This window comes from Leptodactylus fuscus, chromosome 9 (assembly GCF_031893055.1).
Source record: "Leptodactylus fuscus isolate aLepFus1 chromosome 9, aLepFus1.hap2, whole genome shotgun sequence".
In the NCBI taxonomy this organism is placed as follows: Eukaryota; Metazoa; Chordata; class Amphibia; order Anura; family Leptodactylidae; genus Leptodactylus; species Leptodactylus fuscus.
Window position 1 is genome coordinate 9845000 of NC_134273.1, and position 24953 is coordinate 9869952.

General features: G+C 46.3%; 1 protein-coding gene across 4 annotated transcripts; it reads left to right on the top strand.

Annotated features, from left to right (window-relative positions):
• Positions 1-3912: 3912 nt before the first annotated feature.
• SRSF11 (serine and arginine rich splicing factor 11) lies at positions 3913-23148 on the top strand. Of its 4 annotated transcripts, none has more exons than XM_075286485.1 (12): positions 3913-4240; positions 8606-8739; positions 15260-15369; positions 16785-16877; positions 18760-18809; positions 18911-19038; positions 19126-19210; positions 19512-19637; positions 19744-19833; positions 20085-20180; positions 20498-20636; positions 21536-23148. In XM_075286485.1, exons 1-12 carry the CDS (start codon positions 4119-4121, stop codon positions 21731-21733), a joined length of 1371 nt encoding a protein of 456 aa, XP_075142586.1. In that variant the 5' UTR covers positions 3913-4118; the 3' UTR covers positions 21734-23148. The 4 variants fall into 4 exon arrangements, with proteins under 4 accessions (XP_075142586.1, XP_075142587.1, XP_075142589.1 ...); XM_075286486.1 differs by having other exon boundaries at positions 20091-20180; XM_075286488.1 differs by lacking the exons at positions 3913-4240; positions 8606-8739 and adding exons at positions 12077-12212; positions 14771-14874.
• Positions 23149-24953: the final 1805 nt, after the last annotated feature.

The window sequence follows — 24953 nt, forward strand, 5'->3', positions numbered from 1 at the left end:
GCCCTGTCTGTGTATATACCTGAGGTGTATCCCGCCCTGTCTGTGTATATACCTGACGTGTATCCCGCCCTGTCTGTGTATATACCTGACGTGTATCCCGCACTGTCTGTGTATATACCTGAGGTGTATCCCGCACTGTCTGTGTATATACCTGACGTGTATCCCGCCCTGTCTGTGTATATACCTGAGGTGTATCCCGCCCTGTCTGTGTATATACCTGACGTGTATCCCGCACTGTCTGTGTATATACCTGACGTGTATCCCGCCCTGTCTGTGTATATACCTGACGTGTATCCCGCCCTGTCTGTGTATATACCTGACGTGTATCCCGCCCTGTCTGTGTATATACCTGACGTGTATCCCGCCCTGTCTGTGTATATACCTGACGTGTATCCCGCCCTGTCTGTGTATATACCTGAGGTGTATCCCGCCCTGTCTGTGTATATACCTGAGGTGTATCCCGCCCTGTCTGTGTATATACCTGACGTGTATCCCGCCCTGTCTGTGTATATACCTGACGTGTATCCCGCCCTGTCTGTGTATATACCTGACGTGTATCCCGCCCTGTCTGTGTATATACCTGAGGTGTATCCCGCACTGTCTGTGTATATACCTGACGTGTATCCCGCACTGTCTGTGTATATACCTGACGTGTATCCCGCACTGTCTGTGTATATACCTGACGTGTATCCCGCCCTGTCTGTGTATATACCTGACGTGTATCCCGCCCTGTCTGTGTATATACCTGACGTGTATCCCGCACTGTCTGTGTATATACCTGAGGTGTATCCCGCCCTGTCTGTGTATATACCTGACGTGTATCCCGCCCTGTCTGTGTATATACCTGACGTGTATCCCGCACTGTCTGTGTATATACCTGAGGTGTATCCCGCACTGTCTGTGTATATACCTGACGTGTATCCCGCACTGTCTGTGTATATACCTGACGTGTATCCCGCACTGTCTGTGTATATACCTGACGTGTATCCCGCCCTGTCTGTGTATATACCTGACGTGTATCCTGCCCTGTCTGCATATGCAATGTATACAACATGGTATCCCCCTGGTATCAGTCACACTGCCCCCCACCATGGTATCAGTCACAGTACCCCCAGCATGGTATCCCCCTGGTATCAGTCACAGTGCCCCCATCATGGTATCCCCCTGGTATCAGTCACAGTGCCCCCATCATGTTATCCCCCTGGTATCAGTCACAGTGCCCCCACCATGTTATCCCCCTGGTATCAGTCACAGTGCCCCCATCATGGTATCCCCCTGGTATCAGTCACAGTGCCCCCATCATGGTATCCCCCTGGTATCAGTCACAGTGCCCCCACCATGGTATCCCCCTGGTATCAGTCACAGTGCCCCCATCATGGTATCCCCCTGGTATCAGTCACAGTGCCCCCATCATGGTATCCCCCTGGTATCAGTCACAGTGCCCCCACCATGTTATCCCCCTGGTATCAGTCACAGTGCCCCCACCATGTTATCCCCCTGGTATCAGTCACAGTGCCCCCACCATGTTATCCCCCTGGTATCAGTCACAGTGCCCCCACCATGTTATCCCCCTGGTATCAGTCACAGTGCCCCCACCATGTTATCCCCCTGGTATCAGTCACAGTGCCCCCACCATGTTATCCCCCTGGTATCAGTCACAGTGCCCCCATCATGGTATCCCCCTGGTATCAGTCACAGTGCCCCCATCATGGTATCCCCCTGGTATCAGTCACAGTGCCCCCACCATGTTATCCCCCTGGTATCAGTCACAGTGCCCCCATCATGGTATCCCCCTGGTATCAGTCACAGTGCCCCCATCATGGTATCCCCCTGGTATCAGTCACAGTACCCCCACCATGGTATCCCCCTGGTATCAGTCACAGTGCCCCCATCATGGTATCCCCCTGGTATCAGTCACAGTGCCCCCACCATGTTATCCCCCTGGTATCAGTCACAGTGCCCCCATCATGGTATCCCCCTGGTATCAGTCACAGTACCCCCACCATGGTATCCCCCTGGTATCAGTCACAGTGCCCCCATCATGGTATCCCCCTGGTATCAGTCACAGTGCCCCCATCATGGTATCCCCCTGGTATCAGTCACAGTGCCCCCACCATGGTATCCCCCTGGTATCAGTCACAGTGCCCCCATCATGGTATCCCCCTGGTATCAGTCACAGTGCCCCCACCATGTTATCACCCTGATACTGGGCTCTGACACTGGTTTTACTCCTATTAAAACTTCATGGAACTCATCAATTGAATAGGTTTCGGCTGTGTATCTTATGTCCGGCTTCCAGCTGATCAGCGGGGTCGGGCCCCCACAATCTGATACTGGGGGTCTATCCTGGGGTTCCGGCATCAATATCCAATTTTACTAGATCTGGAACTACTGCTTCAGCAGCACAATGTGAATGCACGCTTACTAATGGCTATGCTTGTAATACAGGGACATTGAGAGGGCACCTGTCAGGGCGATGTGGGACACTAAACCCCCGATCTGTAAGGAGCTGCAGCACAAAAGTCCCCTGAACTCTCCATGAGAATGTGGCCCTACTGCCCCTGTGTGAGCACTACCAGGGGGGACTCTCAGGCCCTCTTCATCCTGATCATTGGGGGTTCCAACAATCTGACACCCCCTATTCTGTCAACAGGGGATCAGTCACTGTAATGCACAACCCCAGTATGGCTACGACTACACGGTGACTTTGGCTGTGACCTCCATGTCGCCCCGCACCGCTCTCGGGTACGTTCACATCTCTGTAGGAAACATCGACGCACATTCTGTCTAAAAATAGGGAGAGAAAAATTCTGCAAGGAGGAATTACCTCTCCGAAAACATCAGTATAAGGGAGCCTTCACATGGAGTAAACGCACGTGTATTTTTCCAAAAAAACCGTGTAAAAATACGCCTGTAAAATGTCATTGAAGTCAATGGGAGTCTTATTTTTACACGTGTATTTTTGCAAAAATACACGCACGTTTACTCCGTGTGAAGGCTCCCTAAAACCAGCAGACCCCTGGTGGACCCCATTATAGTCTACGGGGGGGGGGGCAAGGTAATCACTTTTTTTCACAGACGGACTCTCCATCATTCCAGTCTCCAAGAAGACCTGGACAATGAAGAGCCCGGCACAAGCGTGAACCTAGTGCAATGTGAACGGCGCCCCCCCTAGGCTGCTGGGACAATTACTTTCAGCAACGCCCAATATTTCGGGGCCTAGAAGTCAGCCGCTGCCCCCTCAGCGTCTCCAGGTGACTCTATCCACTTACATTAGTCGCGAGAGACTATGGCCGCACGACAGGAATTGCCGAATCACCAGACGTACCCAGGGCCCCCTTATCTGGGTGGGATCGCCCGGTTTCGTTGAGTGTATATAAGCCGTGCCCAAATTTGCCAGAATTGTTTCCAAAAATTTGTGAGGGTTGGGGGTTGAGCCGATCTTGAGATTTCAGGATCGATTTTAAAATCCGATTTTCGATCATCTGTTAAATTTGCTTGATCGCTGATCAGGATCCGATCTATTCCGATCCCGATCGCTCAGCCCTAGTGAGGATCCTGGAAAATGAAGGTTACTTGGCAGCCGGAGCGGAAAAACAGGATGTGATGGTGTACAGAGTGTGAACACTGCCCTTACCATGGGACAGGTTGCATTGCAATGTGTGGCATTGTTATGGCTCATGACGCAAGATGTGAACAGAGCCTGTATAGCATTCCTTCTCTCCTGACTACAGAGCATATGACAGATACACGAGCTGTGGGGAACTACAACTCCCAGCATGCTGTAGAACTACATAAGGGCAAGATGGCTGCGCGCCAGTGGGCGTGGTCTGACTGAGCTGTGCCGTAGCCTGGGAGTGTTTGGGGGGGCGTGTCTTCGGCGGAGGCCGGCTGTGCGCAGGCGCGCGCACTGCACTGTGGGATACTGCGGCCCAGTCAGCTCGTTGTAGTAGTTTGATGGCGGCGCAGGCTCGGTTGTCATCGCTGTGACCGGCCGCTCTCCCGCCTCTCTTGCCGGGGCCCCCCGACCGACTGACTCGTCCTCAGATTACTAATCCTGTGTGTTACTCTGTTTTTTTGTTTCCGTATTTAATGTGTTAAAGCAGGAGGCTCGGAAAATGACTTCCAGCACTGACGTGATCCAGGTGACGAACGTGTCCCCCAGCGCCAGCACCGAGCAGATGAAAACCCTCTTCGGGTTCCTGGGGAAAATCGACGACTTGAGGCTCTTCCCGCCAGAGTAAGTGAGCGGAGCGGGCTGAGGGGAGAACATGGCGGGGGGACAAAATGGCGGCCGGCGAATTTACCTCACAGACTGAGGCGGCGGTGAGCGGGCGCGAGACGGGGGGGGGGGGGGGGGGGTAACATCACCCCCTCTGACGTCATCCCTCACCCGGCAATGGTGTATGACGTCATGACAAGGCTTTCTGGTACTTGTAGTGCCTCAGGTCTGCAGCATCTTTGTGGTGGTCCTTAGTATTGGGCAGTTGTGACAGGATTTTTTAGTCTGTTTTGCAAATTTTATATTTTTTTACCTCAAAAGAATGAAAATGTGGGTAAAAAAAAATGTCATGGATGAGCGCGGCGCAAAATGATGGCGATACCGTTATAGAGGGTGCGATCATTGTGTTACCGGATCTCACCAATGTATTTACGGCCAGCGTTTCGTACCGTGCGCCTCATTTGGCGGTTTCTGTCTCTGTGTACACTCAGTTTCTGACATATGGTAAAGCTTTCTGGCTGTGAAGGTCCCGCCCACGATGCAAAACCCCGCCCACTTGTCATTTATAAAATGGGCAAAACTGGCAATTTGTTCCACCAATTAGATTTGTGTCCTTTATGTCCTGGCTTTATGGTGTACAGGCAATATTGTCTTCTTACCATTGTTTTGATCCAGGGATGGTATATAGGGGATAACTGGCTGATCTGTAGGGGTCGGCCACTCTGACCTCCGCTGATCAGGGTAAGGGGCACTTTTTAACCCTCGGAGGGGTGGTCCGGCAGTGTTCACAGCTCCGTATGGTTTGGTGGAAGATCATGATCGCTCCCGTTGAAGTGAATGCCGCAGTGCACACGCTGTCTGATCATCCCACCGTTCTCCTGATCATGGAGGACCCCAGTGGTCGGACCCCCTACCAATCTGCAGTTATCCCTTTCCTGTGGATAGGGATGTCTTATCTAGAATGAAAAGCCCCTTTAATTTCTTCTGTTGTTAGATCTCTGCTTGCTGTCTGTGAATAAGTTTTGTATTAAAAAGCAGCGATGTCCCTGCGATCTGTCCCTTGTTACAGTGACATCCAGCCTAGACAATCCTGAATCTACACTGACACTTTTTAGGCTCCATTCACATCCTGTTCTTTTTACATCCGTTTAGCAGATCTCTTTTTTTTAAGGATTGCAAAAAAACAAAAACAAACCCACAGTACAAACGTCATGTACCATGCCAGTGTGTGCAGCAGAGAAACAGATCCTTGGTTTTTTTTTGGAAAACATTGATCTTTATGTTAACAGATGGTCATCTCTTTCTGCCATTTTTTTTTTTTTTTGCTCTTATTGCATCCATAAGGGCTAGTTCACACGGGGACATGGAGGAGGATTTTGACAGCAGAATTCACGTCATAATCCTACATACAATGTTAGTCTATGTAGACTGCTAGCAGAGAAAAAAAAAGTGACATGACTTTTCTTCAGGCTTTTCCACCTGAAGAAAGCAATAGAAGTAAATGGGAGGCGAAAACCGCACGTTTTTTTTGCAAAAACAAGTGACGCTTTTTTTTGCAAAAAAACACACAGAAAAAAAACACGACGCAGTTCTTTCAGCCCAATCACTTTACAGGAGGGGAAAACAGCCTGGCCTTTTTTTTTTTTTTTTTTTTTTAAGCTGTTTTTACAAAAAAAAAAAAAGCCCGGTGCCATAATGAGCCACACGTTATTTACATGTGAACTAACCCTTACACAGATTTGCTAAAACGTGATGTGGATAGATCCTGCGCTGATACATTGTAACACTTTTCTGGCAATCTCAGCTCTTGTGGATGTTTTGCAGTCTGGATACAGTTGTAGCAAATCTGCATTTCTGAGAATTATTAGGTAAAATAGTATCCGGTTCACTGATAGGTAGTTATCTTGGGGTCATTGATTTGTAACCCTGGAAGATCCATTGTCCTGGGGCTTTGTCAGCAGGTATTTGGCACGTACGTGTTAATTGATGATTTTATAAGGGTTACTCAGTCTCTGAGACACGTTGATGCTCCGGGTGTCAGGTTTGTTCATTCACTTGTGAGAGTCTGTGCTGAGTTTCACACACGAAGCCGTGACAGCCGTCATTCAGATTTTGCAGGGGTAGATTTTGATGGTCCCTTTATGCCTTAGGTCCTGGTCACATCTGTGTTGGAGTCTTCAGTGATTCTGACACAAAAGCCTGACTCCTTGACTGAATCTCAATGGAATTCATTATAGTTCATGTCAGTCATGTGATGTCACCTATCCATGTGCCCAAATCTTCTCTCTATCCACTTCTGTGGGACTGACGGTGATAGTTGACTACAATGCTCCACCAGTCCAGTCCTATAAAAGTGCATTTGTGAGAACAGGGGTCGTGTGTGTGATTGGTGGTGGTCCCAGTGGTCAGACAATTATCCCCTATCCTGACAAGTGGTGTTTGTGAAGAGGGACGGGGACCTTATAAACCATGTTCACATGTTTCTTAATTAATCTGCTGGGAATTTGTCAGTAAATCTGAAATTGATCCTTGGATTGTGTTTTCCAGCAATAAGGAACATGTTGCAGATTTATTGTCTATTGTGTTCATTACTCCATGAAGATGATACTAGAACATGTCAATGGGATATGAAATAACCCCCCTAACCCATCCCCACGTGCCAATCACATTTGTTTCGGTCAGGATTGAGACGTAGGGTGCTGCTGTCTGAGCGGGGCTGTGATGTGCCGATCCTATCCTGTTCCGTGATATTGTATTGAAGTCATTTGGGGGGTCGAGGTCACTTGGAAGTCATCTTTGTACATTGGTTGCCGCTCTATTCCTATTCTGTAGCTATTTTTTATGTCGCTGTTCTGCAGGTATCTAATCTCCTTCAGGCAGATGTACCGGTTGGATTCTTAATGGAGGCGCTGAGATTTTGTATGAGGGTATTATAATCTATGTAGCAATATATAGTATTCTGGAATATTCTTAGACGTTGTGCATGTGTTTATTTTAGTCACAATGACGGCTGTCAGTATGAGGCGAGGTACACGGTGTTATAGTACAGAGGGTTGCTGTGCCAGTCAGGCTGTTTGTTCCTGCAGCGCTCGCGCCCGCTGTTCGTTGCTGCCAAACCTCTAATGCTGATTTATTACGTCTTTTGTATCGAGCAGGCTTTCATTGGATCTCGTGCTGACAGTTTTTCTTTCTATACTGTATATACCTCACGGCATGTGCATTGTCATAGACCATAGTGTGATTTTTGTTTTTATGACTGCAGATTGTAATAAAGCATTTCTATAAAGTGAAGCGGTTGTCACGATGTAAAGCAGAACTGCGACAGGCCATGTGGTTGTAAATCTAGCTTCTGCTATTCAGGTCACCTTTATAGGGGTGATCACATTTATTTGATGTAAATGCTGCTATTCACTATGGAGAATACAATGGTGGATGTATCAGCTCCTGATATATGTCCTGCCATAGCACATGGTGTAGTATAATCTCTAATAAGATATCCTCGGGGTCACTTCTATCAGTCTCTTATCTTGTGTTCTATTCTAAAGCAACTAGGAAATGACAGAATAGATCACGGCAGGGTTACAGAGCGGGATAGAGGAGATACTGTAGATATAGAGGCCACTTGTACCGGGTCAGAAGCTCTTTTACTGCAATTCATTAGGCACCAATAGGAGACTTAGATTTATTCTTATCTCATATAGATATGCTATTGCTTAAAGGTGTTGTCTGTTCTTGGGCTAGCTCATCAGTATGTGTTTGCTGGGGCTCTGACAAACAGGTTGAAGAGACACTAGTGTTCAGGGGAGGACCATTTTAAGCATAAGGGCTTGTGCATGTTATTGCATCTCAGTCCCATACACTTAAATGGGGCTGAGCTGCTGAGGAACGCCACATCAGCACAGTAAAGAGGTTCATGAGCACTGTGTAGTCAATGTCAGAGCCCCACGGATTGATGACATAACCTAAGGATGGATCAGTGATATGCAAGTCTTGGAAAACCAATTTAATGACCGGTGGTGGGTCTAACCCCTGTATATGAAGGAGCTACATTGCTGCATACACTTTGTTTACTTGCATGGCCTTCAACCGTATAGCTCGTCTTTATGGATGTGACACAGTCCTTGCTCCATCTGTTACTGTTTCTGACAGCAAGAAATGCTCTATATCTGCGTCACAATTGTCTCTCTGCAATGCCCTGTTTTTTATAGTGGTTTGCAAGATGCAAATCTGTGCCTGAAGGTGAGTCTTGTGCCAGGTACGACCCTGTCATTGGGAGTGGACACCTCGTATGTTACTTACAAAGCTCTACTTTTTCGTTTTAGCTTCCCACCTCAAACCGCTATAACCGCGCATTCACCTTGGTTTTTCCTTTTCCTTTTTTAGTGATTCTCCTTTGCCTGTAACATCTCGTGTCTGTTTTGTAAAGTTCCATGATCCAGACTCTGCCGTGGTCGCTCAGCACTTGACCAACACCGTGTTCGTGGACCGAGCGTTGATCGTGGTGCCGTACGCAGAAGGTTTGTACACTACTTGCTTATTCACGTTGCTACACGAGAAGAGGTAGAGGGCGTCTTTTTTAAGGTTCTGAGTGAGCACAGTCTGCATGCTTCAACCTTTGTGTTTTTACTGGTGATCCCTGGTATACTGTGAGCACTAAGTATCAGTCTCTATAGTGAGACTTGGCCTGATATGGATCTCCTATTAGGCAATCAGTCTATTGAAGCTCTATAGTTTACTGCCTATATATACATCTGTTGCAGTCCTATATAAATGCTTATTTAATATATACAGTCTGCAACGGCAAAAATCAGCTGAGTCGGGTGTACCACGGATCAGTTGTGGTGTATTTGTAAGTCTGTAACTCTTCAAGGTGCAGAATGGGAACTAGGGCATTTAATTCTCCTCTCTCCCTCTCAAGTTTTGCATCCTTCTATACCTCACAGTATTTGCAAAATAATAAACTCTCTTCTCTGTTATTTGTGTGTGTGATTTTTGTAGTGGAGAAGGCATTTGCAAAGCCCTTCCTGATGGCAGAAAAAACTGGGTCCTCTTCTGCTTCAGGGGATTGTAGACATAAACTAGACGCCAGCAAGCACTCGCGTCCCCCAAGTGTTTTTCATGGTGTAACTATTCGTTACTGACGTGCTCTTTCTTTACACGTACATGTATGGCTTTCTGTTTTTATTTTTTTATATTGGGCATGTTAGTTTTTAGATGTTTTCTTTTGTATCTTCTATGACTGGGGGAATTGTTCTCCACTGACTTATCCAGTTTTCTTTGCAGCGGTATTGATCTTATGGAGTCAATGTAATGACCTGAATGGGTACAACTGTTATTATATGGACACTAATGGTATTGTTAACACTGCAACGAATCATGGCTTTGATCACATAGAGCATATCCATGGGTGAAGGGTGCACGCATGGAGTTCTATGGGTGCGCCCCTCCTTCATGGAAGTGTTTGGGATTTGCAGGAAGTGCTCTAATGGTAAGCGCTAAAGGTTTTACCGCTCTAACCTCATTCACATAAATATATTTATGGCTCGCTATCCTAGTCCTCGCTTCTCACAAACTGATTAGGTCCTAACCTAGACCACTGCCATATTGTTTTCTCTTTTATTGGGGGGGGGGTTCTTTTGGATATATTTACAGCTATGTGAACAAACTATTGATACCTGAGTCCCCTTATAAAGGCGACTCTCCTCTTATAAAGTGATGATCTAACACTCTAGGGTGTGTCATCCATTTATGATCGTGGGGTCAAGTCCCTGAGACCTGCGCTGATTCCGAGAATGAAGGCGGCTCTGCACCTGCACGGTGGCTCTCCACGGCGGGGGATTGTCATGTGTTCCCTTCACTTCAATGGGGCTGTGCTGCAGATTTCTGTGCGCAGTGTGAGGCCGAGGAGCTGTTGTGTAGGGGTGCAGCCCTTTCCTTCTCTGGGTTGGCGAGGCTCTGAGTGGTCTGACCCACACCAATTGTGAAGTAGTTGGCACATCCTAATGATATACCATCATTTTAGAAAATGAGTGAAGCCTTGTAAGCTGTGTATGCAGGTAATAGTCACCATGTAAGCTACTTATAAGCAGCCCCTCCTTACTAGAGCTTCTCTACAATACTTGGATCAGACCATATTAAGATATTTCAGGAACTTTTGGTATTAATGTGTTTGTACATCTGCAATATGAAATAGTCCCATCACATGTAATAGAAGAGCAGCGATAATCCATAGGCTACTTTATACTGCACAGAATTAAGGTACGAGCTCATACATCCTCTTTGTCCTACGGTTTTGGTATGTTTACATATGATGCTTTTGTTGCGATTTCGCGATGACAACACAATGTGTAAACATTCACTGCACAACTTCTGTTCTAAAGCAATCCTCCTATAGAAGTTTATATAGATTGGGCTGGTTTAATTTATGTATTCTATTTTACAACCACAAGTATGACTGAAGGTAAAAATACATTTATGATTGTAAGAAAACATCTCCTAGAACATCAATGTCTCCCATCACAGCGGTAAATGGCTTTAGAAATAGGTTTTTCGTTTCTACATAAAGGCCATATCTATCCTTTAGATGGGGATTCTTCTATGCAAGTTTATTCCGATTTGTGTCTTAGGTTTGTAGGCGTGCAGAGTGCTGATATGTGACCTTGGCCTTTATAGGCAGAGGGTAAAAATAGCAAGGCCATAAATGTCGTCCTTACCACCCACCTGTCCTGTTAGACTCGATGTGTGAGCGTACAGTCAGACCTATACAGAGGGTTATATATCCTGTATGTTCCCAGGATCAGGTGCAGTGACATGTCTCCATCTAACAGATTCAGTCCTAATCTTACGGTGATGGGTCTTGTTATAGAAGAAATCTTGCAGCCAGCTCTATACTGTAAGGCACTAGAGATGAGCAGCTCCATCCGATCCCCTCACCCGTCCTCTGCTATATGTCAGTGACCGGTGGATCCGCTCATCTCTACTGGAGTCCCTAAGCGCTTCCTTATTCACCTTATGGTGTGACAAGTGGTCTCCAATCCATGGCCAGAATTCCCCGCATGCTGTTCGGACATGCTGGGAGTTGTAGTGTTACCACGGCTTAGAGAGCACTTTGGAGACTTCTTACCAATACAAGGCTCCTGTAATGTTATTTGGTGTGTTTCTTGGAGGCGGGTGGGCCTTAGATCTCTCAGTTGTGGGTCTTCTGGACAGGTTTTTGTAGGCGTACTGGTTAATGTTTGTTTCTTTTTTGTCTGTTTCTTTTTTGTTTCTTTTTCATTTCTACATATCCACGCAGTATTTCATGGTTCTAACAAAGCGGCAGCGTAAAAATAAAAACCATGACGCATGAAAAGTTACCTGGTGAGGGTCCTCATTGCTTTTTTTTTGTTTTTATTTGTATTTAAGTTTTTTTTTTTTTTGTTTTTTTTTATTGCGCTTTAAAGTTGTTTATTGAGTCCTAACTGGAGAATCCAGTGCATGATATCTATTAGATGCTGTCGGAAAAATAAACCAAAAAAAATCCTGTAGTCCTATTATTTATTTATTTATTTATTTATTTTTTTGATTAGTTATGGCCAACCTGGTTTCCCCTTCCCCGGACATATGCATGACTGCCCTGTGGGTTATATTATAGACTTATGCAATGTTTGCTGAGACCCCCTAAAGAGCAGAAAGCTCTCCGACTTCCCTCCCCCCTTCCTCCGAAATCGGGCTCTCTGCCACATGCAGTGTAATATCTTATTTGCTTAAGATCTACAGCTCACAGCTTAGGTGGAAGGAACCATGATCTTTATTTAACAGTGGTTTTTCTTTTTTGTTGTTGTGTTTTACAGTTCTTTTCCCTGGTTCAGCCTGAACTATTTACCAGGCCCTGCTGAAAATACCACTCAACCGTTTTCTTCTCCAGCTTGTCCAGTTTCTCTTAAGTGCCCTGTACATGTTGTATGTTTTATGCTGACATGCACTTTGTTAAGACGAGACAAATTTACTGGTATTTGCAAATCTATAGTTACGTTTTGTTTTTTTTTCTTTATCTTTTTGTTTTCGTTTTTCTTTCATTTCTTTGCTCACGATCTGATTTATATATATATTTTTTTGGGTGGGGATTTGGACAGACAAATCCTTCTCTTTTTTTTTTATTTCTCCTGAGAATAGTGTAGTATACATTGTCACTGACTTTCTGGTACAAAAAAAACATTAGGGTTGAGCGATCGGGAAAGATCGGATTCCGATTCTCATCTTTTCCCCGCGGGATCGAGGTCAGAGGTTATTTCCCACAATGCTTGGATACTGGCCAATCATTGTTAGCTTTTCCCACAATGATTGGGAAAATAACCTCCGACCTCGATCCCGTGGGAAAAGATCGGAATCCGATCTTTTCCGATCCCGATCGCTCAACCCTAGTAACCGTGTTCTCCACAAAAGGAGGCAACCATTTTGTTTGGGGTTTTTATCCACCTTATTAATATTCCTCGATACAGCTTAAAGGCGTTCTTTAGTGTTTTTTTGTGAATGTGGCTGAAAGGACTGAGTGTTTCTACAGTTCTAACTTGCATTAACGGGAACGTGTCAGGTCTGTTTTGGGACACTAAACCCCCTCCTTGTCCCCACAGGACCAGTGGTTTAGTGGCCCAGATAGCCCTGTTGTAACCCTGTCTGTGCCCACATTGAAAAATACTTTTATACTTACCCGGCTTTTGGGCTCCTGGCGTATTACACCTTGGGATTGGTACACGTGAGCCAGGGATGGATTGGATACACGGTATAGCTGACATACACATGCCCGGCTTCACTGGACAAGTCTGCAGACACTCCTCTGTAGCCAAGCATAAAGGTTTGTTTGTGTTTTTTTTTCCATTGTGAGCATGCAGAGTTACAAGGGCTATTAGGGAGTCCATAAGTGACTGTGGGGGGGTTAGTGTCCCAAATAGACCTGAGTGGAAGTTCCCTTTAAGTTCCCTTTCAGGCCTTGAATGCTGATCACAGAGTTAGGCATCTCATTGTGTAGGTCCCATCCTTGAAGGCAAATCCATGCACGTAACTTTATATATATTGTCTGCAGAAGCCCCCGTGTGCTTGTATTTACCCTATACAGAGCTGTATAGCAGGGCCCACCAGTGCACCCCCGCCCTCTGCCTTTATGGAGTTTTCTTATTATCATTGAGCAGGCTCAAGTCTCTTGTCATTGGTGCTACTCGGTATCTGACTGCCCCAGCACGCTCACTTTGTAGATACTACTGTGAATTGTCAGAATTTACCTGCAATTCTATCTTCATGTAGTCAGTAAGCAGCAGCTGCAGAGCCCCTATAAAAGCGGACTTACTCCTAGCAAGGCAGCCCATGCCCATATGCACTATTAATCCCAGGGCTCAGCAAAGGTGGAGAACTCTGAACACACAATGGTTCGTGTGATTTCCCTTGGCAAAATGTGACGAGACCCACAGTGAGTGTTAGAGGGGTTCTTCAATGGGAAAATGGTGGAACAATATCCTAGGAACTGCATAGCGATAGCAGCAATGTTTTTGCTCCAGTGGGCAATGAGTCCATTGTAGCTCAGACCTCTTTACAAGAGGTGCAGGAAAATTGGGCAGAACTTACTGCAGTGGTTCAGATCCATCTATCGGTAACTTAGAGCTAAAGACACGCTCAGTTGTTTTCACCCCATCTAACTAGAGAACACCTTTGCTATTTGAGTAGAATATAGTGCGAGGGTAATTCCCATCTTGTAAAGAGATGAAACATTGCTTGCTTATAGGGTCACTTTGTGATCTCCGAGACCTCTGATGATCCCGAGTGATGCAGGGTCTGTAGCAATGACTTTGTGCTGCATTCCAGGTTTACCCTGCACAACGGTGCATCATGTGACTGAAGGGCACATTCGCTTAGATTGGAGCGCTGCTGTGCAGGAAATGCAGCACTTAAAGGGGTTTACTGGAACTAATCTATTGATAGGTCACTAATATTTGGTCTTGTCGGGGTCTGGCAGCTGTTTGTAGCGCTGCGGCCTCCTCCCTGAGCCAATGACATCACATTCTTGGGTCACATGGTACAGCAGTAGATCAGTCACATTCAAGTGAATGGGACTGAGCTGCAATGCCAAGGGCAGCCACTATGCTGTGAAAAGGCGGCAGCGCTCACCCAAATAGCTGACCCCCATACTGATGACCTATCCTAATATACAAGTCTTGGAAAACCTCTTTAAGAAGTTTTGTGGCCCCTCCTTTCTCCTCTTTACCAGATGGTAATTTCTCTTCATTGCCACGTGTCAAATCGATATCGCCAGTTCGGCCACCAGAAATGGCCACCTTCATTTTGTGAAGACCTGGCGCCTCTATTTGGCATTTGCCAAGTCCTGAAATTTGCTCTTAGCGCTGCTGCTCAGGTAAGGACAAGTGCTGACTCGGCCTCTTACCGCACCACAATCTCTTTATCTATACACCGCTATATGGTAGGTATGCTAAAAGAGCTAGTGAACTGTTCCATATGATTAACTCCTAAATCAACCTTTTTTTTGTCTTGTGTATCTTGATTTTTCTGTGTGCTTTATAGTGAAGCGGCCGACACGAGTCGTTGTTCATTAAGTTGAGAGCACACCCCCGGAGAGCCGACTGTGCTTGCTTACGTTTGGTTCATGAATTAAAAATCGAGTACAGGTGATGAAATCTTGGCAGTGTTAACACACAAAAAAAAGAACAAAAAAAAAAAAAAAAGTAGTGTGTATTGTGCAGTATCTTTTATTCTTAATCTAGAATCTCTCTTAACCATTTGTAGAAAAAAAATAAAAATCTTCCAGTCAAATGATTTCTCTGCATTGTAATGGTAAACTGTATATAGAGCTTAGACTATGCCAGTGAGATAGACGTACCCCATGCTGGATCACAGGCACATTATCTGGGTGTTCCTTTTTATTTTCTGGATTTTATTTGTTTTGTATTTTGTGTGTTTTTTTATTTTTTTTTTATTTTTTTTATTTATTTATTTTTAAATTGGACATTTTTTGGAAGCAACGTGTCTAATACAGAGATGGTTTTTCTACAGGAGTCATTCCTGATGAGGCGAAAGCCCTATCACTTGTGGCCCCAGCTAATGCAGTCACGGGTCTGCTGCCTGGCGGAGGACTCCTTCCTACCCCCAATCCACTGGGTCAGGTGAGTTCACAGCAAGTTATGCTAAATGTAGCCTAAATATTGAGCTGTATGTTGTGGGTACGGGTCCCCGGGCCTCTGTCTGCAGTAGAGGCAGCCACTCCAGTGCTTTGCATCCAGGTCTCATGTTCCCCAGCTGTGAGTGGACATGGGGCAAGAGGGGGTGGATTTTGGCGCTGAATCTACATCAGAATCCGCCCCATCACAATATATAGACCGCTAGCTTACTTTTTTCTGTGAGGGGCATTTTCCCGCTAATGGAAAAAAAGAAACGAGCTGCCCTTTCTTAAGGCAGATTCTGCGGCTGATTCAGGCCCGGCATCCGCCTTGTGACTGCACCCTCCGGACTAGGCCCATTCATTTGGGCCTACTCCCGAGCAGTAAGCCGCGACTGTCGGAAGCTACAACAGTCGTGACAGGTGCATTTTGGGTAGAAGTCACCTCTTCAGCAGTCACGTGCTGTTTGGGAAGAGGTCACTTCGGAGGCCTATGATTGGCTATAGCATTCTGCTAGCACGAATGAGATGTCATTGGTGATGTCAGCCAGGGCTACAACAGCATGGCCGCCACTGGAGACAGAGTCCTGGGAGAGGAGTACTTTTTTTGTTCATATCCCCAGTAGCAGCAGCCATATTAAATCGCTTAAATATAAACAGGGCAATCCCTTTAATAGGCTGCATTCACACAAGTTCCATCCGAAATACACGGGCCGTGTGTGGGCCTTGATTTCCTGAATTGAACATTACTATATGAATCAAACTCTCTGAACGTAGTAAGTTATGCTGCATTGAGCCCCCGAGCGGCTGATGGCTACAGGACTGGACTGATATACAGCTTTGAGCTCAGTACGGTAGAGATCTGGCTGAGATCACACAGACTGCACTTGGTCATGGGAATCTAGCCTTAGTCTTACCTTGCATTCACACTACAGAGTTTACCAACCTGAACAGTCTGCTGGGAAGAGACTTCTAGCACTCCAGTGATCTCCCAGTGACATACTGTGCCATGGTGATTATAGGACAGTATGGGGCTGGTAGGTATGGATACTGGCATCAGAGCTAACTGTCTATAGCAATGTGCGCGTCTATGTAATTCCCTGATGGACACAATTACTCAGTTACTCTCCGCACAGATCACCGCAGGGCAGCCTAAAGAAATAGATTTCTGTCCTGCATGAAGCTCTGCTGTATATAATACAGCTAAGACCACTAAGAACAGGACTATTGTCAGAGGGAGAAGGGGTCTGATTCTTTGCAGAGCCCATCCTCATCACGGGTGGAGGGGGGGGGGGGGGTTAAGGTATTTGGAAACATGGAAACTTATTTTACTGTAGACATTACCAGTGTTTTTAACTTTTATGGGCTATTCCCTTTGTGTCTCTTCTCCACTTCCTGATGATATTTCCCTGTTGCCCTTAGATTGGTGCTGTCCCGCTCGCTGCTCTGGGAGCTCCTGCGCTGGATCCTACACTTGCAGCTCTTACTCTTCCTGGAGCCAACCTAAACTCCCAGGTACAGTATACTGACAGACTGTCGTCTTGTGTAGAATACACCATTAAGGGGAGTCTGCCAACACTAGGAAGGCCCTGTACACACCTTGTATGGGGAGGTAGGGGCAGTTTGTAGCATAGTAAAAAAAAAAAAAAAAAAGTTCAGTCCTGCTGTTCAAATAAAAGCTACTGTGTGGAATCAAAGCTACAAATGCCAGCGTTGATGTCCCAATGGAGGGCTTTCTTAACGGACCTTGAGGCGCTTTCCTTCAGCACCCTTTCACCTGGTTGTAAAGAGCTGTAAGAGCTGATAATACATATGGCTCAGGCTGTGGACCTGTCCAGCCCCCTTTTAGTCTCAGACCACCAATGACTGCGGTTTTGCCACATCTTCTTCATTTGTTTCCGTCCCAAGGAATAGTTTTTTTTTTCCTGACTGACCAGAACAATGGAGAGACGACACTAGTGTGAATCCAGCTGTAGACTATATTTTTTCCCACTTGCTGACACCTTCACAAGTCGCTGACAGTCATGGACACACGAAGCCATAAAGCCTCCCTAATTTAATATTCTAAAATAATACACTAAAGAAAGTAATAAGCAATATTCATTTCCAACACAGCTCTGCAGACTCCGTCAATAGCAGTTGGTCAAAAATCCTTTCACTGGAAGCTTTTCCTCCTGATCCACCGTAGATGAGACTCTTGGCACGGCCAAGCATGCAAGTGTTTTTAAATAAGGAGAGAGTTGAGTCATTGAAAGACACCCTTGCCTGAGGCTGGCTTACCCTGAGAATAGAGGATTAGCACTTTTCTCCCCTGACAGCTTCTCTCATACGGTTGAGCCGATGAACGTTTACGTAACCTTTAGAAGTCACCAATCTATATGTTTAGGCTGAGAGAGGGTTGCTACCCATGGCCACGTACTATAGCCACCGGGTCTTTGCTGTTTTATACAACAGGGATCTGTCAGCAGTTCAGATCAAATGCCAGCACTGCATTTGAGAAGTTGTTTTACTTTCACTCTCCCCGTGCAGGACATACAGCCCCTGTGTAAGGAGATTGCGAGAACTGCTTGGAGGCCATGATAATTGGGAGTCTTCTGAAGACTTCCAGGCCTGTGTTATGTCACTATGACCAGCCGCAATATCAATGTATAGAATCTCCCATAAAATAGTGGGGGAAAAAAAAGCTTTAAAAAAAAATAAAAGTTGTAAATCCCTCCTTTCCCTAGAAGACATATAAAAGTAGAAAATGACTCTGACACACATACACATTAGGTATCCCTGTGTCTGACAGTGCCCGGTCTACTGAATATAGGGGATCTGCAGTGCTCCTGTTCCGTCGGAAAGGGGTTAATAGGAGCACTGCAGATACCCTATATTCAGCCAGACTGAGTTCCAAGTGGGGGGGAAAATAAACCAGTCCTCAAGCTCAGGGAAGGGGCAGACAGACAACCAAACACCCCCTCCCCATCCCCAGCAACTACTGCACCCAAAAACTCCAACCATTTTAATTTTTGAAATTTTCCAGTAGCTGCTGCATTTCTCTCTTCTGTGTTGTTGGTTTTTTTTTTTTCTTCCAACTTCCCCTTATATGATACAGAATAATAAATGATGCCGTTGTGAAATACATTTAGTTTAGTCCTGCATAAATCAAGTCTTCCTATAGCTACATCAGCAAACAGATTAAAAAAAAAATTCATTAGCTTTGGAAGGTGGGGGCCGTAAAGCATAAAAATTTAAATATTCCTCGTCCTGAAAGGGTTAATGGATAAGATAAGATAATCCTTTAATAGTCCCACAGTAGGGAAATTTCAGTATACACAGCTGCCTCCTCCTAGCAAGTTGGGGGAGAAGCTTAAGACATGGACATATTTAATTGTGTATTTCCTTCTCTCTGCAGTCGCTTGCAGCAGACCAGTTACTAAAACTCATGAGCACCGTAGATCCCAAGTAAGTGTCGCGCTGCCTTTCCTTGTAAGAGGCCATTTGCTGCCTTAATAATACCACTCCATTCCTTGGCTCCGTGACTGAGCTGTAAATGTGTTTTCTAGACTGAATCATGTCACGGCCGGGCTCGTGTCGCCGAGTCTCAAGTCTGACGCTTCTAACAAAGATATTGAAGAAGCCATGAAGAGAGTCCGGGAAGCCCAGTCCTTGATTTCTGCTGCCATCGAGCCTGGTAAGTGTCCTGGCATCGGCTTTCTTCATGGCGGTGTCCTGTACAAGGAACTTTTCATATCAACTTGTTTTTCTTTCCGTTCCTTAGATAAGAAGGATGAAAAGTCCAAAAAACATTCAAGATCACGTTCCCGATCCAGGAGGAGGAGAACTCCGTCATCCTCCAGGCACAGGTGAGAAATTCTGCATCAGGTGTACTGAGCTTTTACCAAACTGATATTGGATCCCTGAGATCCCCCGCCGATCAGCTCTTGTGTTCAGGCGGCGGCTGCGGTCTCGTCACCGAAAACCCTGATTTAGTGAGTGTGCTTGGTATTACTGTTAAGCCCCATTCCCTTAAATATGACATCACATGGTCTGTGGGGCTCAAAGTGCTGCGATTGGGGTCCCGGGTCTCTGCAGGAATGACATAACTCGGCAACGTACTAACCTTTCAGGATAGTGTCTTCATATTGCTTTTTTGTATTCATGTAGACGTTCAAGAAGCAGGTCCAGAAGAAGATCCCATTCAAAGTCTAGAAGTAGACGACGATCTAAGAGCCCCAGAAGAAGGCGCTCCCACTCAAGAGACAGAAGCCGCCGTTCTAGGTCTAAGTCCAGGTAAGGTTTTGTCATTTTGCATCTGCTACAGATACAAGTAACCACCCCACCCCAACCCCTGCCCCCCCATCAATGCAACATCTTATCACAAATTTACTATTTGTAGAGATAAAAAGCGCGAAGAAAAAGAGAAAAAACGATCCAAAACCCCTCCCAAAAGCTACAGCACAAGCAGACGATCCAGGAGCACAAGCAGGTATGATGCGTGTCAGTGTGACTCGTCCCCGGCCATCATGGCTGCAATGTGTCTATAATGTACAGGCCGTATTATAACCTGAACTAGCAGGATCCCAGGGGTCTGTGGGGTTACTGGTTTCGGTCTGTTAGGACTGGATTTGCTGACGCATTATTGATGTCTGAGTGGGACCAAATGCCGCTCAGTGTTGTCATTCCTCGAATCCAATGGATTTTTTTTTTCTTTCTCATTTTTCCCCTTTTTCTTTGCAGGGACAGAAGGCGCAGAAAGAGTCGTAGTGCATCTCGCTCCCCCAAAAAGATGAGGTCACCTAAGAGGAAAGCGTCTCGCACCCCATCACCTAGAAGGTAGTCACAACCAAATCCTATTACTGTAATCTCATTACAACCCCTTGAACCAGTAGATTAATCTATGACCAACCAATGGCCATCAGGCCAAACCCCCCCCCCAGACACATCACACTCATCACACTCATCATCGCTTCTTATTACTGTAAATAAACTTTTATTTCTGGGGTCTGTGACATTGCAAACAAGAAAGTCCTCGATGTATGAAAGGTAGCGGTGACGAGAGCTCGTGTAGCTTTCATCTGCACCTAGGCGGAAGCCAAAGCGATAGCTCAGATTTGTTTGTCTTTGAACTGACTGATACATTTGCATTCTAGACACAAGAAAGAAAAGAAGAAGGATAAAGACCGAGAGAAGAACCGAGATGAAAGGGAGAGATCGTCCAGCAAAAAGAAGAAGAGCAAAGACAAAGAGAAGGAACGAGAGCGAAGATCGGAAAGTGAGAAAGACGTGAAAGTAAGTTTACTGACAGAGACTTCCGAGATTGGATAATGAGATGTGTGTCTGTATAAATATATTGTACTAGCGTTACCCCCAACTTCATCCGTGGCCCCCTCACCCCCTGCGTGCCCCACCTGCAGTGCCGCCCCGACACCCCCCCACCCCCCCTTTTGCCTTGTGGCTGCAGCAGGCCCTTCCAACACCAGTGCTCCCATGGCCTCGCTGGCACTCTTCCCCTCCTCGCAACCCCCCCACCCCCCCACACACACACTTTTTTCCCTAACCGCTCCCCCATTTCCTCATTCCGTCCTCCCTCCCCAACCTGCAACCCTGGCACGCCCCCCTCCCCCCCTCCTCACACCCACCCACCCTGTGCGCCATTTTTTCCCTCCCTACTCGCCCGAACCTGTGACCCTGGGCTCCCCGTGTGCTGAGTTTAGAGGTGTGCATCGGGTTGGCAGCTGCTGCAACCATGCACGGCGCACGGCACAGGTAGACGGCGGTCTGTGGGAGTCCGTCACAGTTCGCTCTACCCCTTCCGACCATTGGGACCCTGGCGGACTCGCCACTCCACGCTGCGCACCGGCCTCGAGCGATGCCGGCATGTGTGGCTCTCGGCTGCCTGCATGCACGCCGCGGTCAGCAAACCCGGCAATATATGGGGATGGTGATGTGCCTATGTTTTTTCCGGGTGCCATTCTAGGTATGTGCGAAATTTCAATGAAATCCGTTCGTCCATTGTGGCGTGATAGCGGAACAAACACACAAACTTTGTGACCTATACAATGTCTGTCTATCTATATATAAATATTTATATAATGGGATATTTTGTGTGGATATGTATATTGGGATAGAATAGAATTCTTTTACCTCGGTCACAAGCTTTACCTTGCCGTCTTTTCTACGTCTTAAAGCAGGTGACGCGAGACTACGATGAAGAGGAGCAGGGTTACGACAGCGAGAAGGACAAGCGAGAAGAGTACATGGTGACGGAGGCCAGCCCCCCTCTAGAGAACGAGGCCCTGGCCGAGAGGCCGAGTGGCGAATCCACAAAGGACTCCAAAGTGAACGGAGACGACCATCACGAGGAAGATATGGATATGAGCGACTGAGCGCTTCCCCTTCCTTCCCCCCAATATTTTTCATTTTCTATTTAATAATGTCCTGATTTGGTCGTCCGCAGCACAGAGCGATCGGTGAATGTAAAACCTACAGAAGTCATTAGAGCTGTACACAAGGGTTTGTCTAGAACGTCGACGTGGATAACCTGTCTCGTGTGGTTTTTAAAGAGAAACCGTAAAAAAAGAGAAAATCTACCCCCCCCCCCCCCCCCAGTTCTTTAACGTGACGCCACTTCTCAGATCCGCTGCATGCGTCTTACACCTCGCATGTGTTGTATCATTAGTTCCCTCGTGTGCTTGACTGCAGTTAGTTCACCGCATCCACAACATGGCTGCTCACAACTTATGGTCTTCTGTGCGCCGAGCAGGAAAGCAAAACCGCTTCCTCCTAATGTAGGTAGATCGCTAGCCGCTGTACAGCGCCATCCTGTGGGGGTTCTTTATGCTTCAGTAAAGATGTAACTTTTTTATTTTATTTCTTTTATTTTTCTTTTTGGAAGACTGTGATGATCTCTTAAAGGGATATCCACCTCAGACTTTAATGTGGTGTCTACCCATACTGAACTTGAGAAGCCAGGCAGAGGAGTGGATAGTCAGTGACTAAAACAGGAATAGCTGTATGTATGACCCATCGACCATCAGTCATGGCCGCCTCTGCCGTGTGACAACCCCCTCAAGTTGTCACTACAAAATCATGGCCACTTGTTGGCAGACACCACACAGGTCCATGGGTTGTTTGGCATTGTAACCAGGGCCGAGCTGCAATACAGCACACAACCTGCGGACGGGTGTGGCGCTGTTTTTGGAAAGAAGTAGCCATGTTGTACTAGTGACATCCACCGCCCTAGAAGTCTGAGGTGAGAAACCCTTTCAGGATCCCGTTGAGTGTTTTCTTCGTGACCTTTTGATGATTTTCCTATAGAGTAGCTGTCTCGTCCCCGGCGGCCGCGGGCTGTCAGGGCATGCTGGGAGCAGTAGTATCACTGCCTTAGGGTAATATGGAGTTTTCCAGTTGCTTTTTTACTTCTTGCGTCTGAACGTTCACAAGAAATAGTTTTTTCTTTTTGTGAATGAATTGAGAGATGTCGTGCATTTTAATTGGATGTTTGTGCTTTCCAGATTCGTTTTTTTTTTTAATCGTTTTTCTTTTGCCCATCAGACCACCTTACGTTTTTGTGTTCACCCTTCCCCCGCTGCCGCAGTGAGTCCATTCTCTTACATGCTGAGTAGTTTTGGTGCATTTTATTTTTGCTATTTTTATTTTTTTCTCTCCCAACCTTTCAAGGCTTCACTTCGGTTCATTTATCAGATAAACCAGCGTCGGTTCCAATCTGTGCCATCTCGATGTACAGTTCCTGAAATTTTGTTTTACGAAGAACTTTGATAATAAAACATACAAATGGAAACAGGTCACTGGTCTGTTATATCCTCGAGATGTTCCCGGACGTCTCTCAAGATTTTTTTTTTTTTAGGAGGATATTTATGAAGACTTTGCGTACCACGAGTTAAATAATGGGATAAGACAGCTGTGACTGTAACCTGTTATCTGGTATCGGTCTGACATGTTTGTTAGATGATCCGGTGTTCTTGGTGGAAGGGGAAAGTTTCTTATAGGACCTTGAACACCATCATAGATGTGCGGAGTTATATACTGCTGCAAAGCTGACAGTGCTCTGAATTCGGCTCCCTGTTAGTTTTCCTGTTGTGCTCAAGATACTGGTGCCATTAGTTTCGGTACCGATTAGAAATGAGCGAGTACTGTTCGGATCAGCCGATCCGAACAGCACGCTCCATAGAAATGAATGGATGCACCTGGTACTTCCGCTTTGACGGCGGCCAGCCGCTTAACCCCCCGCGTGCCGGCTATGTCCATTCATTTCTATGCGAGCGTGCTGTTCGGATCGGCTGATCCAAACAGTACTCGCTCATCTCTAGTACCGACATGTCTCCACAGTCAGAAAGGCTAGAGTGGTTCAGGAACGCCAGCCTTCCCTGACAGTACAAGAATATGGAAGAGTATTGTCGAATCATACCTGGCTGTAAGGCTGCCCTTCTGACAGTGGGGAGATATTGGTGCCATTAGTTTTGGTACCGATATCTCTCCACTGTCAGAAAGGCTAGAGTGGTTCAGGAACGCCACCCCACCCTAACAGTACAAGAATATGGATGAGTATAGTCGAGGGTTGCCTGGCTGTAAGGCTGCCCTTCTGACAGTGGGGAGATACCGGTGCCATTAGTTTCGGTACCGATAGCTCTCCACTGTCAGGCTAAAGTGGTTCAGGAACGCCACCCCTCCCTGACAGTACAAGAATATGGAAGAGTATAGTCGAGGGTTTGTTCCTCAGTGACTAGCAATGATGCCTGGCTGTAAGACTGCCCTTCTGACAGTGGGGAGATATCGGTACCATTAGTTTTGGTACCGATATCTCAAACATTGGGGCATATACCAGGAACGCTGAGAGCTTTGAGATCCTTCTTAGAGTTCAACATTTTTAAGTAAGTCCCAATTTTTTTACAATAATAAGGTGGGGGTGGAGAAGACCTTTTGGAAGGTGAAAAGGTGATGAAACCGTGCAGAGATCTGTGAGCGATCCCCGCACTGGCCAATACGATGTGATAGACTTGTTACAGACAGGGCAGTGGAGCCACCTAGAGGTAAGTGAAGTGTCAGCAGCCTGTCAGGGGCCTCTACACAACGCCAAAGTGGTGATTCCGAAAAAGTGCGATGGAGGCGGCAAAATCCTGGTCTTGGAGAAGGATTTTGTGAGTGGATTGAGGTGTAAGGTGACGGATTGTATCACTTTCTATAGACTTAGTTCCAGGTTTCTGGTGTCCGCTCTTCTGTTTCCCCAGGAGGGGGTGAATAAGCAGTCATGTTTAGTTCTATCACGTGTATAGTCTTAGTTTTGTCTCCTCCCAGTTTGAGGTGATCGCTCTTCTCACGGCCATGATTGTGAGACAACTTTAAGTGCTCAGGTTTGTAAAGAAACAGCACAAGTTCTGGGGCCGGGGAATTAATGATGGTGTTTTGTTCGGGGTCTGAAGGATTTTATAAGAGGACTGTTCCACCATATGTGTAGCGGTAATATCTGGGCACAGCCGCACTTGTGTATATACCTGTAGATAGTAGGACCGCTACCTCCGCCTCTGTGTAAGGAGGAAGCACGGCCAGAGCCCTGGAAAATGACCTCCAGCAGGCCACAAATGTGCA